Below are 15,384 nucleotides of genomic sequence, written 5' to 3'. Positions count from 1 at the left end.
GTATGCTATAATAAATGTGCTATCAACAAATCCTATTAAAATAATAGCCAAATAAATGGCATAATTCATACTTTAGTGCTAAATATACATTTCTCGATGAGGGCACGATAATGTATTTTCCAAATAACCTCACAGCTTGTTATTTTGACTAACTTACAACTGGTAATTTTTCATAACAAATTTGATTGTTCATGGTCTCCCACATTATTTCAGTTGTTTTTTACACCATTTACTGTTCTATAATGTGTCAAAAGAGCAACGAAGCTGGTGAAGGGTCTAGAGAACAAGTCCTGTGAGGAGCAACTGAGGGAACTGGGGTTGTTTAGTCTGGAGAAGAGGAGGCTGAGGGGAGACCTTATTGCTCTCTACCTGAAAGGAGGCTGTAGCGAGGTGAGAGTCGGTCTCTTCTCCCAGGTAACAAGTGATAGGACAGGAGGAAATAGCCTCAAGTTGTGTCAGGGGAGGTTTAGGTTGGATATTAGGAAAAATTTCTTCACCGAAAGGGTTGTCAAGCATTGGAACGGGCTGCCCAGGGAAGTGGTTGAGTCTCCATCCCTGGAGGTATTTAAAAGATGTGTAGATGTGGTGCTTAAGGACATGGTTTAGTGGTGGGCTTGGCAGTGACAGGTTAACAGTTGTACTCAATGACCTTAAAGGGCATTCCCACCTAAACAATTCTATGATTCTATGAAAATTCTGGCAATATTTATGAATGAATACACTTCTTATTTTAATACAAACTTATGAAGGTATGTTTGTCATGTTATACAAGTCTAATGACTAAAATGCTACTGACTTAAAAAAATACAGTGTAGTTTACACTTACATTTCACCTGTAAGAGACTGTTTCAAAAGACCAAATACAAGATGCTTAGAAAAGCTATTAACACTAATAAAAATACTTCTTCAGTGTTTTAACACAGTAGCTTCTACAGGATGAAGTGAGATGTGGAAATTCTTACACAGTTGTAATGTGTATTAGTGGAAAAAGTCTTTATAGGGCTTGAATATTTACCCTTGGAGCTGTGACACCCTAGGTTTAATAAAGACCATGTAATGTTTTGCCTCTCTAGTAGCATTGAATTACAGATATATATATATACTATGATATAATAGAAACACAGTCTAAGTATCAGTTACTTTTACAGAGGTTTTGGGGAACGTACGATAAAGACTGACCAACCTGAATAAGCATCCAGCTGAACTGGCAGAGGTAAAGGTAATGGGTAACAGATGCAAGGGCAGAGCAGCTTTCCTCTGAGAGATGTTGGCTGATGTATGCAGAGGCCAGAAATGAAATCTGCAGGGAAAAATTGAATACGTGCATACCGGAATTAAACAAAATTAATTTAATAAAAATAATGAGAAAAAAAATATCTTCAGTTTGGAAGTAAAATACACACTCAGTTACCATTCCAGAGACTCAGGAGAGATAGCTTGGACATTTAATATTCATCCAAAAGCAGTTTTGGGAACTGCTTTTGGGAACACCCTTGGTGTTCCAACTTTGACTGCAGTGAATGCTGCTAAACAATTTCAATATAGCATTTAAAATTAAAACACAACTCAGAAACTTTTAGCTCTGTCTTCTGTGAATTTCTTGAAAGAGGAAATAGTTCTACAAGCAGACTTCAGTAAAGAATTAAAGTGTTCACATAAAGAAAGGCTCAATTTACCTACTAAACACCTGCAGTAACTGATGATTTTTCTTTTCCTTTACAAGGAATACTACTATTTTGACCAACAGCCCATTGACTTGTTAGTAATGGCAATTCATGGACTGTGCAGACTGATTTTATGTATATAAAATCAGGAGATGGGATGGGGAAGGAAGTCAAATTATACCAAGTGATTTGGCATACACCTGGACATTGTATTTACAACAAAAATACATGTATGGTATTGGATAACTCTTATACAGTCTTTTTATTATAAAAATATCCTTATAAAAGCAGGGACTGAATATTGACAGATAGACAATGTTTTCTCACCATGAAATGGAAGAATAAGAATGAGCAACTGGACAACAACTGGACTAAAAGCAATTATTACATGATTTTCATTGGCCAAGAGGGCCAATGGCATCCAGGCTCATATCAGAAATAGTGTGGCCAGCAGGACCAGGGAAGTGATCATCCCCCTGTACTCGGCACTGGTGAGGCAGCACCTCAAATACTGTGTTCAGTTTTGGGTCCCTCACTACAAGAAGGACATCGAGGTGCTGGAGTGTGCCCAGAGAAGGGCAACGAAGCTGGTGAAGGGTCTAGAGCACAAGTCTTATGAGGAGTGGCTGAGGGAGCTGGGGTTGTTTAGTCTGGAGAAGAGGAGGCTGAGGGGAGACCTTATTGCTCTCTACAACTACCTGAAAGGAGGTTGTAGGGAGGTGGGGGTCAGTCTCTTGTCCCAAGTAACAAGTGATAGGACAAGAGGAAAGGGCTTCAAGTTGCATCAGGGTAGGTTTAGATTGGATATTAGGAAAAATTTCTTCACCAAAAGGGTTGTCAAGCACTGGAACGGGCTGCCTAGGGAAGTAGTTGAGTCCCCATCCCTGGAGGTATTTAAAAGATGTGTAGATGTGGCGCTTAAGGACATGGTATAGTGGTGGACTTGGCAGTGCTAGGTTAACGGTTGGACTTGATGATCTGAAAGCTCTTTTCCAACCTAAACGAATCTATGATTCTATGATTAGCTAAAGAAAAAAAAATGCACTTTTAGTATTTTATGTGGGGTTCATCAGTCTTCTGATGGGAACTGGAATCTAACCACAGCTACATAACCATTCAGTTATTAAGAAGTTAACACTCAGCTTAATATAGACTGCTATATATATATAGACAAATGCCATTGTCTGGAGTGGGTTAAACACAATTGAAATATCTGTGCAATAGCTGCCTTCCATTACAGATAAACACAAGAAATGTTTGTGTAAACAACTCCGTAGCACCAGCTAGCTCAAACAGTACCAGCAGTACTTTTCCTAAAACTTGAGCAAATGCTTCTACTTACAACAAGCAAAATACAACACGCATCTGGGCGGGGAGGCTTTACTACCTTTTGTTCTCTGAAGGCTTGTGTACATGTCAAGGACAGACTGTTAGGCTAGATAGATACAAAGAAGTGATGAAAACACAAAAGCAGACTGATTGAGTCCTGGAAACATATTTTTAGCATATTCTGGACTGAATGTTGGCTTGAAAGCATTTTGCATCTGTAATCAAAGAAACTGACATTTTTAGCCTTTTCCTGTGTTTCAAGAAAAAAGAAAAAATGTATATTAAAAAAGAGAAGTATCTTGCTATATCAACAGTTTTCCAACCAATAAAATGCGAAGAGTCCAAATATTTGCTAAAAATGCATACCTTTCATGGATACTGACTTTTGTTGAAGAAGAAAAACAGCAATACAGCTGAAGTAATCACTCAGCTAAGAATTCATTGTAATTAGTAGCATCAGAGTGTTTTAGACAAAAAAAGGCTAAAAAGGTAAAAGAGGCAAAGAAACATTTATACATTATTCTCATATAATTGTTACCTTGCATCTTGGGCAGAAAATACAAATAAGGATTGGATTATAACACAAAAAACAAATGGTAGACCATATTTTTGAAATGTTGGGAGAAGAGACTGTAGTTTAGCTACAAACCTTTCCTCCATAATATCTGAGGCAGTTAGGAAAACATACAAAAAAAGCACCTTCCAAATAAATTGCTTCTTAGACCTAACTGCCTCATATTGGAATAAGTTGTTTCCTCTTGGAACACTAAAAAGTATACGTTGGATGTGTTCCTTTTGATACGAGTTGTTCAGAGCTCTTTTTACAGAGATCGTATGATTTTAAATAGCCCTTTTCAAACAATCTTTATAACCTGCCATTTGGTTCTATGCCGAGATTATAACATAATGCTTCTTCCTGGTACTTGTCAAGGTGATCAGTCTTGACCCAAAATGATTTAACTAAGGGATAACTGGTGAGTTAAGTCACTCAAGTAGCAGGCTGCTACTTTTGTTAATTTGTGTGCGATAGCTCTGTGCCACATTCAAAATTACAGTGATAGTGTCTCACTCACAAGGTTCCTCTTGAACAAAATTAAAAAATAAAAGTTAAAAAATAAAAGGCGATAAATCGATACACTTCTGTTAAAGAGCAAAAAGATCTTTGACAGGGTTCCCATCTGACAGTCATTTACTCAGTTAATTAATCAAAGGATACTGCAATTCTTTTGTAACTCTAAGACAATTACCTAGCAATTACTTGAAGGAAATTAGCACCTGGGTATTCAATCTAAGTCATCAACACCAAACTATAAATGAATAAAACCAGGTGATTTACAAAACTGTACATTCCTGTAGGAAGAAGAGTATTTTTGCATGGCTGTTTCCAAGCAGTAGGCTGTCTCAGAACATCACTCCTCTGCTAGTTAAAAGCCGCCTCGTAGTTTCCACCCTGCAGTTATTCATGGTCAATTTATATCTATTTTTCCTTCTGTTGGAAGTCTCTCAGGTTAAACAGGATTTCCTCCTCCTTGGGGTTTGCACTATCATGAATTCACGGAAAGCAGTAGTAGTCTCCCTCAGGCTTCATTTTTCAAGGTTAAATAAGCCAACCACTGCACAGTGCAGTACTCTGTAGAGATGCCTAAGCTGGGCTGCACAGCAAAAGCAGTTTAGCTCCTTGAATTCAACATCTGCTTGGATCACTTTATCTTGTTTCTCCAAGTAATCCTATGTACTGCACTGTGAAGTGTATACTTACACATGTGAAAGTCTGTCCTTGTGCAAAAGACTTTGCAGCCTGCGTACCAATTTCATTGTCCTTCTCCATGCTGGTGCTGCTTCAATTCTGTCCTTCATGAAAAGACGTACTCAGGGTTGGATGGAGAAGAGCTGCAGAGGTCTCACAAGATTCTCATCCAACAATTTTCTTATCTCCCAATATACCATGCAAACACTTCTGATATATGGTAATACCTCATCTGGTATACATAGTTTTTCTTCTCATTTCCAACTGACTACTTCTTGCCACAGAGTAAAAGTTTTGCTGTTAGCCTACAAGTTACGACTTTTCACCTTGTTCTAGGAAATACCCCTGTATTTCACACTTCAGTTTTCAAAGATATTCACATCTTTCTATGTGCTACCCCACTACCATTTCGTAGTGTCAGTGCTTCTCTACTTTCTGCCATCAGCACATTTTGCCCTGGCATGTTATTTTCTGTTGCACAAACTAGTCCTTTAGGATCAATGAAATACCCCTCTTCATTTGCCACTCTCTCATAGCTGTCTTTCCCCATTAGTCTGTCTCTTTCTACATCCAAGTTCTTGGCTTAATCCTCCTCCATTGTTATTTTACTAATTATGTGACATATAATGTATTTTACTGCATTTATCTCGTCAAAGAAAACTATCAGACCATTCTGGCACGATCTAAGTATAAACACATGGGAGTCTTATTCTCCACTTCATTTATCGTTATGCTTTTTGATATTTTTTTTTCCTAAATTCTTACATGCTTCCGAGACTGAATTAATGAGTCTGCAGTTGCCAAGATTACTTTTTTTTTGCTATATATTACTTTTAATATATTATCTTCCAGTCACATAGTAGCACTCTGAAGTGAAGGATTTTTTAAAAGCACTTGCTGCCAGACCTGCTAGGTATCGTGCCAGCATTTTCAAAGCTAGGAATGGGGACCTTTTTGTTTCAACGTATGAATGCACATATCCTTTGGGTTCTTCTTCTGCCTCAGTAGCCATAACCTTCACTCCATGCTACTAACTCTATTCACCGTCTTGCCTTTATCCCAATGATGATCTTCACATCACTATCTTCTCTGAAAATGTTAAGATTTTAATTTGTTTGGAGTCACACTTAATGTATTTACTTTTCCTGCCTCACTGCAAATTTTTACCAGAAATTTTACATTATTCTCTCTTCATTTATATCACAAAAAAAAACCTGACAAAAATTCCACACAAGAAGATCACACTATTGTCAATCAAACCAAATGTAGATGGCATATTCATGAATGCCAACTACTGTGACCAACCAAACGGTGTATTCATCGATGCCAACTATAGATGAAGTGAGGAAATCAATCAACTTTCTAATGACAAAAGAATTTATTAAAATCTAAGTTCAGAATTAGTAGAGGTAAATTTGGCCTCATTACAGAAATTTACAGAGAAAACAATGAGTCGAAGTGAGAGTTGCCTTTCGAATATTGTATAAAAGAGAAAAAGGAAAGACCAGAAGACTGAAGCAATTCCATATCAATCAGGTAAACAACAGCCAACTAAGGAGCAGGTTGGCTGAAACCTAAATAAGAAGTATGTATGAAGAATAAATAAGTGGAATACAGAGTAGTAGTAATTACAACTTGCCATGATAAGTGCTGAAATGATATCATATGATGGACTTTAAAATGAGGATACAGCACATGACACATCAAAACGAATCTTATCTCTACTTTGAACCAAAAGGTAGAAGTACTGAATGTCTTTTTTACTTGTCTTTTCTAGCAAGACCAGCCTTCAGGAATCCGAGGTCCCAGAGGCCAGGGGGTAAGGCTGAGATCTACCCTTGGTGGAAAAAGATCAGGTCTGAGAATACTTAAGCAAACTGGAGCATGGTGCCTGATGGGATGCACCCATGAGTACTGAGGGAGCTGGCAGATGTCATTGTGAGACCACTCTTGGTAATCTTTGACCAATCATGGTGACTAGGAAAAGTGCTCAAATACTGGAGGAAAGCAAATGTCACCTGCATCTTCAAGAAGGGCAAGAAGGAGGACCCAGGCAACTACAGGCTGGTCAGCCTCACCTCTATCCATGGGAAAGTGGTGGAGCAGCTAATCCTGGAAACCATTCTCATGCACTTTAAGGATGAGAAAATCATCAGGAGTAGTCAGCATGGCTTCACCAAGCGTAAGTCATGCTTGACCAACTTGATAAACTTCTGTGATGAAGTGACTGGCTTGGTAGATGAGGGGAGAGCAGTGGATATTGTCTACCTGGACTTCAGTAAAGCCTTTGACACTGTCTTCCATAAGATCCTCATAGATGAGCTCTTGATTTATGGGCTGGATAAGCAGACAGTAAGGCAGGGTGAAAACTAGCTGAATGGCCAGGTTCAGAGGGTGGTGATAAGTGGTGCAAAGTCTAGTTGGAGGCCAGTTTCTAGTGGTGTACCACAGGCGTCAGTACTGGGTCCAGTCCTGTTTAACATTTTCATTAATGACTTGGATGATGAGGCAGAGTGTACCCTCAGCACATTTGCAGATGACACTGAACTGGGAGGAGTGGCTGGAGTAGGGGGTCGTGCTACCATCCAGAAGGACCTAGACAGGCTGGAGAAACTGGCTGACAGGAAGCTCATTAAATTCAACAAGGGGAAGTGCAAATTCGTGCACCTGAGAAGGAATGACCCCATGTACCAGTACATGCTAGTGGCTACCCAGCTGAAAAACAGCTTGGTAGAAAAGGCCCTCGGGGTCCTGCTGGACACCAAGTTGAACATGAACCAGCAATGTGCTCTTGGCTAATGGCATCCTGAGCTGCATTAGGAGGAGTATTTCCCACAGGTTGAGGGAGATGATCCTTCCCCTCTGCTCAGCCCTGGTGAGGCCACACCTGGAGTACTGTGTCCAGTTCTGGGCTCCCCAGTACAAGAGAGACATGGACATGCTGCAGAGAGTCCAGCAAAGGGCCATGAAGATGATTAAGGGATGGTGCACCTCTCCTATGAGGAAAGGCTGAGAGAGCTGGGACTGTTCAGCCTGGAGAAGAGAAGGATCAGGGGGAATCTTATTAATGTATCTAAATACCTGTAGGGAGGGTGCAAAGAGGATGAAGCCGTGTGGTGGGTTCAGCGGTGCCCAGTGACAGGACCACAGGTAAGAGGCACAAACTGAGACGCAGGAGGTGCCCTCTGAACATCAGGAAACACTTTTTCACTGTGAGGGTAATAGAGCACTGGCACAGGTTGCACATTCTTGGAGATATTAAAAAATCATCTAGACACAGGCCTGGGCAACTGGCTCTGGGTAGCCCTGCTTGAGTAGGGGGTTTGGACAAGATGTTCTGCAGAGGTTCCTTCCAAGCTCAATCATTCTGTGATTCTGTGATAAGAGTAATGACCTTAACTGTATACATCAGACCAGAGCAGACTGAGTCAGTTTTTTGAGAATTAGCATATGTACAAAATTCACATATTATTTATAGTATAATATACTATTTCATCACTGTATGATCAAATCTAAGATTATGCGTGGGAAAATTTACCTACGGGTAAAGTTGTGAGTGCCTTTGAAGAAACCTAAATATCCTCCTTTCTCTTAGCTTTTTTTGCTGGGCACAACATCATATGGTATGGAATATTCCTTTGGTCAGCTGGCATCAGAGGTCCCAATCTCTTACCAACCCCCTGCCTACTGGCCTTTGGGCAGTGACAGGGGGGAGGCTGGAGAGACAGCCTTGATGCTTGTGAGCACTCCTCAGCAGTAGCCAAAACACTGGTGTGTTATGAACATCATTCTAGATGAAAATACAAAACACAGCACTATGAGGGCTGTTATGTGGAAGGTTACCTCCAGCCCAGCCCAGCCCAAATACAGAAGGAACTACACACATTTGCAGTGGTACCCACCATAAACTGGGCAGTGCACATTTTCATGAACTCTACTGAACACGTAGCTTTATTTCTCTGCATTTAACATTTCAAGAGTGATAAAGGCCAGTGATTCCAAACAGACATCCAAAACATCAGCACTTCCAATTACTTCTGGATTTAAGACTTTATCTTATCTTCCACCAAGTGTTTTGAACTTGTTTGGAAAGTACTGTATTAAAATGGTTAACATTGTGGCATCCCTTCAGAACGATTCCACAGAGGTGCAGTGAAACTGATGAATGTGGAATACTTTGATGAAAGAATATTCCTTTTTTTTTTTTTACTTAAATAAGATGGTTTTCCTTGCATTTTGTGGCAAACCATATCACATAATCTACTCCTGGTCAGAGTATATGCAACACCCAATGAGGAGGACAGGAATGTTTTTCTGTTGAAATCCATAGGTAATTGATTTACCATGTTCCCCTCAACTTGAACCAGCAAGTCTTAAGATTCTGTCTCAATTTTTCAGCCTGACAATGCAGTAAATACTGAAAAAATTATTTTACAAAGACCTAAGTGTATCTATCTGATGCAATATTAGCTACACAACTCCTTCAAAGATACTAGAAAACAGGAACTTTCAGCACTGATATTACAAATGTTAAAAACCCTAAGTAATAAGTAAAATAAAGGGTAAATAAAGGGTAAAAGTAAAATAATGAAGCAGTTAAGTATAATGAAAACTTGATATATAATTTTAAGAATTGCAAAAAAATCTTTTCACAGGGGGAGAATAAATCTGAGGATAATAATCTTTCCCTATTGCAAGAAGTGCTGAAAAGGCAGCATGTTGTGCTGGGTGAAGAAAAAAGCAATATAACACCTTGCTATGCTCTAGAGAAAAAGCTGTGGAGAAGGCTAATCCAAGCAGATATAAAAGCACCAAGCAGCAGAACAACAAGCACTCAGCTCTGGAAGAGTGCACAGAGCTAGGGCCTGCCACATCTGCTCAAAACAGTTTCACTTTTTCATCTGAGCAGGAAGCATCCGTGCCTCCTGTAGCTGAGAAAAAGATCTTTCCCCACTGGGAGAAACCCGCAGACGAAGCGGCTGACTGCTCTAGAACACTTTGGAGTGTGGCAGTAAAGAAGATGTCAGTATACTTATGTCATATTTTTGTAATTTCTGTAAATTCCTGTTTCACTGTATGAACTCATGAAGCTTTACACATTGTCTTCTTCTAGACAGAAATGTCTTCATATATGTCTTACAGAAATGGATCCTAACAGTGGTCATTTCTTTTCACATTAAATGATTTTTTTCTCTTTTATCAATTTTATTATTTTCTTTTAAGAATTCAAAATTTATTTCTTTGTTCCATGTAGGAAAAGATTATCTTCCATATAGAGCTTCTTTATATGCATTTCTATTAAGAAAGAAAACAAAACAAAGAGCCCCACCACATGCTATCTGTCATTATACCAACCCAATCTCAAAAGAGGAATAGTATCAAAGGCATAATTTACAGTGCTGTTCCTTTTGTTGGACTTAATTGCAATGAACAATAACATGGGAAAATAAACACATTAAAACTCCCATGTCCTCACCGAACTGCTCTCTTCTGCTTTGAATTTACTTTATATGGGTAAAAAAAGGAGTTCCCTCCTTGAACACAGGGACACTGCTTAATAATAGTGCATATGAATCATACTTTTTCTTACTGCTCGGTAGGTCAGGACAGCACTGATGTAAGCCAAGTGTTCTTCTTGTGTTTTGTGTTCTGACAGGACAAAAATATCAATAAAGGATGTACAAAAAATTGCAGAGATTTATGGACACTAGCAAAAATTCTAAGTCATTCTTCATGGAAAAAGTAACAATACAATACACAGCATGTTTCAGAGCACAGAGGAAAAGGTTATATAATTTATAAGATTAAAAATACAGTGTTTGACTGGGTCAAAAGAAAAGTTCAATGACTAACTTTCCATTTCATATTTATTCTGTATTAATGATGTAAAAATAAGCAGTTAAAGTTCCTTTGTGAATTTACATGAATACTAAATGACTTCACTGGTCACTAAATTGTTTCAGAAATTACCATAATTCAGAGAGGGATGCTTTGAAACTGACACCAGAAGAAACAATGCATGTTGGCTTAGCTTTATTTCTGGCTTCAGTTAAGTCAGAGTACACATATATTAAAAAATAAGTATCTTATGAACAGCAGCTCCGAAGTCTTACTCTATAATCTGCATGTATCATGTATTTTAGAGATATTTTTGTGTTTATTAATTACTTGCTTAAAGTATGTTGATTGTATATCACTGTAAACTGGCACTTCAAGCCAAACACCTAACTAAAATAAAATCACTTGAAATACTGATGGTATTAGCAGTGATTAGACATCAGCAACCATATGTTATTCATTCCTTGCCCCCAGCTGAGCAGGATTGCAGTTAGTTTTACTTCCCATTTTTAGGCTCAGGGACTTTTTTTGCTTCTCCGAGCAGGGCAGCAGGCAATCTGAGGGTGCAGGATACAGGGTAGGAGTGAGTGAGGCACCGTGATGCGCAGCACAGCAGCTCGCAGCTGGCCGTGCAGCAGACGTTAGCTGCTGGGGAAAGCCTGGGGTAGCTCATGTCCTCCACAAAATAAGTCTGACACATGTACCCAACTGCGTGGTGTCCTCCAACACAGTTTCACCTCTGTTCCTATCGTGCTGTTCCCTACAAAGAATGTGTTGAGTGATACCCATTGAGAAGTTATACTTGATTTTTTTTTTTGTAAATATGAAAAATAAGGACTAGCAGGCTCTTAGCAGGCCCTAACCCATTTAGTTTTATATACAGCTTCGGAACAATGTATCTAGCATAGTACCCTTTAAAGACAGTTCCTATTATCACCTCCTTTTGGATCTGGCACAAAGACACACATTGCTTTGTCACTCATTACAGAACATGAGCAAGACCTCCTAAGTCCCACTGCAAGATCCTCAATAACACAACACTTTTCCTATAATGACGCAAACAGAAGCTGAAAAGGCCTCTTCTTAAAATCATCAAAAATATATCTACAGTCTTCTCCAGCTTCAAGTACCCATACACAGCTCAGAGCAGTCTGAATATGCTGATTTGGCACATCCAAAACAAGCTCTTGTGATGGATGTTGACTTTCTACAGTAGGATCTGCCTCATATTGTTTTCTACCTAGAAGCTCAGATCAGGCCCCAAGCAGGAGATCTTCCATGGCAGATTAATTGGCTCTAGAAGCTTCTCAAGTCGGATCTATATAAAGGGTATATTGGGTAAAACTATTAATAAAGTGACTTTCCACTTCCTCCATTTCTGGATATAGTTTTTCTTAAAGTTCAGGTGTAAGTTTCCTGCAATAAGTGTACACAAATTTGACAGCATGACCATTTATTACCGCCAAACTGAATTTAGGACTCTATCCAGGGTCAGCAATATGTGATGTTGGGTAAGTAAAATTACTGCAAGGAAAACACATCTCTTAACTTCTGATGCTTTATGTAAATAGTTAGAAATGGTCAATGCCCCATGCCCCATGGTCGATGCCCCAAGTCCCTCAGTGTTTAAGAGGCATTTGGACAATGCCCTTAAAAGTAGGCTTTAACTATTGGTCAGCCTTGAAGTGATCAGGCAGTTGGACTAGATGATAATTGTAGGTCCCTTCCAACTGGAACTATTCTATTTTTTCTATTCTGTTCTCAAAATAACCTGAAGTTGAGAAAGACAAAATCACTTCCCAGAGCCTAGATGCTGGGTGGAGTAACCTGTAGGTCTCTTCCTGCCTGCACGCCCACAGGAGATTTCCCCCGAAGGAATCACAACACGGGGTAGGGCAGACTCACCATAAATTGGGGTCAGGATGCAATCAAGGTGCCCCCTTGGTTAATATTTTAAGTATGATAGCAGAGGTCTCTCATGCCTCTCTATACGGCTAGCCAACTGTGAAGGATAACTATTTATCTATCTTCTTAAAAAAGAGATAACCAAGATGTAACTACAGACACATAGTGTCTTCTGGCTTCACTATGTTTCAGTAGCAAACATCTGCCTAGAGATCAGTCCCCTTACACTGGTCTGGAGATCATCTTGAGGGGCTTTTCCTTTTCTTCTTCAGTTAAAATGTGCTAGGTTAAGCAAAGGCCTCCTAGTTAAAATGTTAATGGTAATCTGAGTCATGTTTACAGAATTAGTGGCTGCATAAGCAGCTCAAAAAGCAGGTACACTAAAAATGTAACCTCTAGCAGAAGGCTGGTGATGGTAAATGGTTATGCTTTTCATCAGTACGTCTGTTGGTAGAGCGCATGCTGTCTACAGTCTCAAGAAAAGACAGAGGTTTATGTATAGAAAGCAAGATCTTCACAAGACTATGGGATCTGTCTTCATTTATTGGTTGTAAGAGCTATTCTAAGATGAAGTCTGGTGTGATGTGAAAGAATATTTAATTGAAGCAATTCAAGTTTTGTCAGAAGCTTTTAACACATAAAGAAAAATTTACTTAACACAAACCAAGCATTCTTCAACAAGGGCTAACAGGTAAGTCCCCTAGTTCTGCTATTATTTCTATCCTATCATATTAAAGAAATGCTGGCCTTATTTAAATATTTGTGGCAATCTTCAATTCAGATTCCTTCTAAATGTTGACATACAGCCTAGAGAATGATCTGTTCAGTGATCAGTATCATCTGTTGTGATGTAGATATCTTTAACTGCTGCTTTCTCTGTGCAAAAGGCTTCATAATTACAGAGCAGAAGAAGGTTTCTGTCCCTAACAAAAATAGAAATCAAAACCTTTGGATTTTGTTGTGTTAATGGAAAGATTGACTTTTGAACCCACAAGAATCAATGTGAATCTGTAAATAGCATAGGCTATAACAAGCAGTAAAGATTTAAGATGATTCCACTTGAAGACAGGACTTTTCAGATGCCTATAATAAAACCATCATGAGCAGGCCAGCTGACGTAGATTATTAAATAACATGAAATAATCTCTTAGTAGTCATAGTTTAACTGTTCTGTACAGACTTACCTCATCTGTAAACAAGCCGGGGAAGGAACTGGGTCACTAGTGCTCTGAGCAATAACTTAGATTAAAAACAGACAAACAAAGAAAAATGCATTAAATATGCCAAAGAGATAAGGACCCTAGAACTGTGACTAGCCTAAAGCAATAACATAGATTAGGTATTAAGTACAACTTTTAGTACGCAAACAGTATTTTAAAAATAAGTTCCAGAATGTGGTTTAGGTTTATAGAATTTAGAAGTTGTATCCTGCTGCCACGGGCTTTGTTCAGGGGTACAGACTGAATTGTTTTTTTAAACTCAAACATAGAAACTTTCTTATCTAGCTAGAATCTGTGCTCTGTGGCTCTGCCAACATGTGAAAATGAACTGCAGAGAAAGTCACTTGTTCCTAAAATAACTGTTATTCTAATTGTCTTCATGCAAAACTGATTTAAAATAATCTGATGTTTATTCTGGAATAGAGCACCTGCATATGAAACTAGTCTGAAAAATTACTCTGTAATGCCTACTTCACTATTTTGATATTTAGTGACCAGAAGTTCTGGTGAGCACTAGAGGATATGATGTTTTCTGTAATAGTTTCTCATAGTTTCTCATGTATAATGAGAATGCAGAACACATTAACTTCTTTGTCTAAAGTAAGTGGGCTTGCAGATAGTAGTCAAAAGCCAGACTTAGCAAAATTTCTAAAAATAAAAAGCAATTCAAGTTTAATTCTTTAAAATGACCTCTCAGATATTATTAAAGGAACTTCTATTAAAACAGTAACATAGACGTAGGTTTTTTTGTATTTAAAAAATAACTAAATTCTATCTATCTGTATTTTATCTATAAATTAGACAGCCATGCCCAAGGCTGGGCTACGTAGATTCATATGGTCTAATTCCTGTTTCTCGGTCAGGATCTCCTATCAAATGCTAAAGGAATTTGAGCACACTGTTCTATACTGCCATTAAGTTGACTGCTTTTTCCATGTTTCTGTCTTAATTACTCACAATTTGAAACATCAGTTTGGTAAACTAGTACCAGGGGACCCTGGGAATGAAGAACTTACTTAAACATATTCCATGCTTTGGGCACTATTTTGATCATACTTGCACTTACTGTCACACTTATTAGCTATGGAACATCAAAATCAGTTTGTTAAGTTGAGAATGGCTGTCCCTTTATTCAGAATAGAGATAGAAAGGACGTTTGCTTTCTATAATTTAAATTCACCTGCTGTATTTTCCATCAATACATAAAACTCTTTATGTAGTTTATGTTGGCAAAAAACTGGGATGTGAGACACTCTTTTCATTTCATAACACTTCAGGTATTTAAAAACTGTTCTTACTGTAAAAATCCTCAAGCTTTGTGTAGGAATTAGAGTAAAAAAAGATAGTTAATCTGTCATACCCAAAGCACAGCCAATACCCAGTGATCTGAACTCATCATATCCAGATGCAACTGAATTTTAAGCACTGTAAATTTTCTGAAGCTACAGTACGTAAAACAAATTATAACTTTCAAATGCTGTGACTAGAAAGGTGTATAGTGTCCTCGTATTCTGTCATTTATACATACTGCTCTAGCTGATTCTCTCCCACTTTTTTAATGTTGTTTTAATAGCTTTAGGTTTTGATATGCACCATGTTCACAGGATTGACTTGTGACTCATATCTGTCTTGAGAGAAACTGTGGGCCATGGGCTCACCTTTCTGTATCTTACTTTGTATG

At 38.5% G+C, this 15,384-nt stretch overlaps 1 protein-coding gene across 1 annotated transcript in view; it reads right to left on the bottom strand.

Moving 5' to 3' along the window:
- The window catches only part of ADGRV1 (adhesion G protein-coupled receptor V1), a gene marked incomplete at both ends in the record, with an annotated part of 282,764 nt that overhangs the window by 87,411 nt on the left and 179,969 nt on the right, over positions 1 to 15,384 (bottom strand). Inside the window, one exon of the mRNA XM_082336231.1 lies at positions 1,184 to 1,300. Within this exon, the coding sequence (XP_082192357.1) occupies positions 1,184 to 1,300 (117 nt within the window). The remainder of the gene's footprint in view (positions 1 to 1,183; positions 1,301 to 15,384) is intronic.

Source organism: Platalea leucorodia (genome assembly GCF_965183815.1).
Source record: "Platalea leucorodia genome assembly, chromosome: Z".
In the NCBI taxonomy this organism is placed as follows: domain Eukaryota; kingdom Metazoa; phylum Chordata; class Aves; order Pelecaniformes; family Threskiornithidae; genus Platalea; species Platalea leucorodia.
Note: the sequence above shows the minus strand (reverse complement) of the source record. Positions and strands in the feature narration are given on the sequence as shown.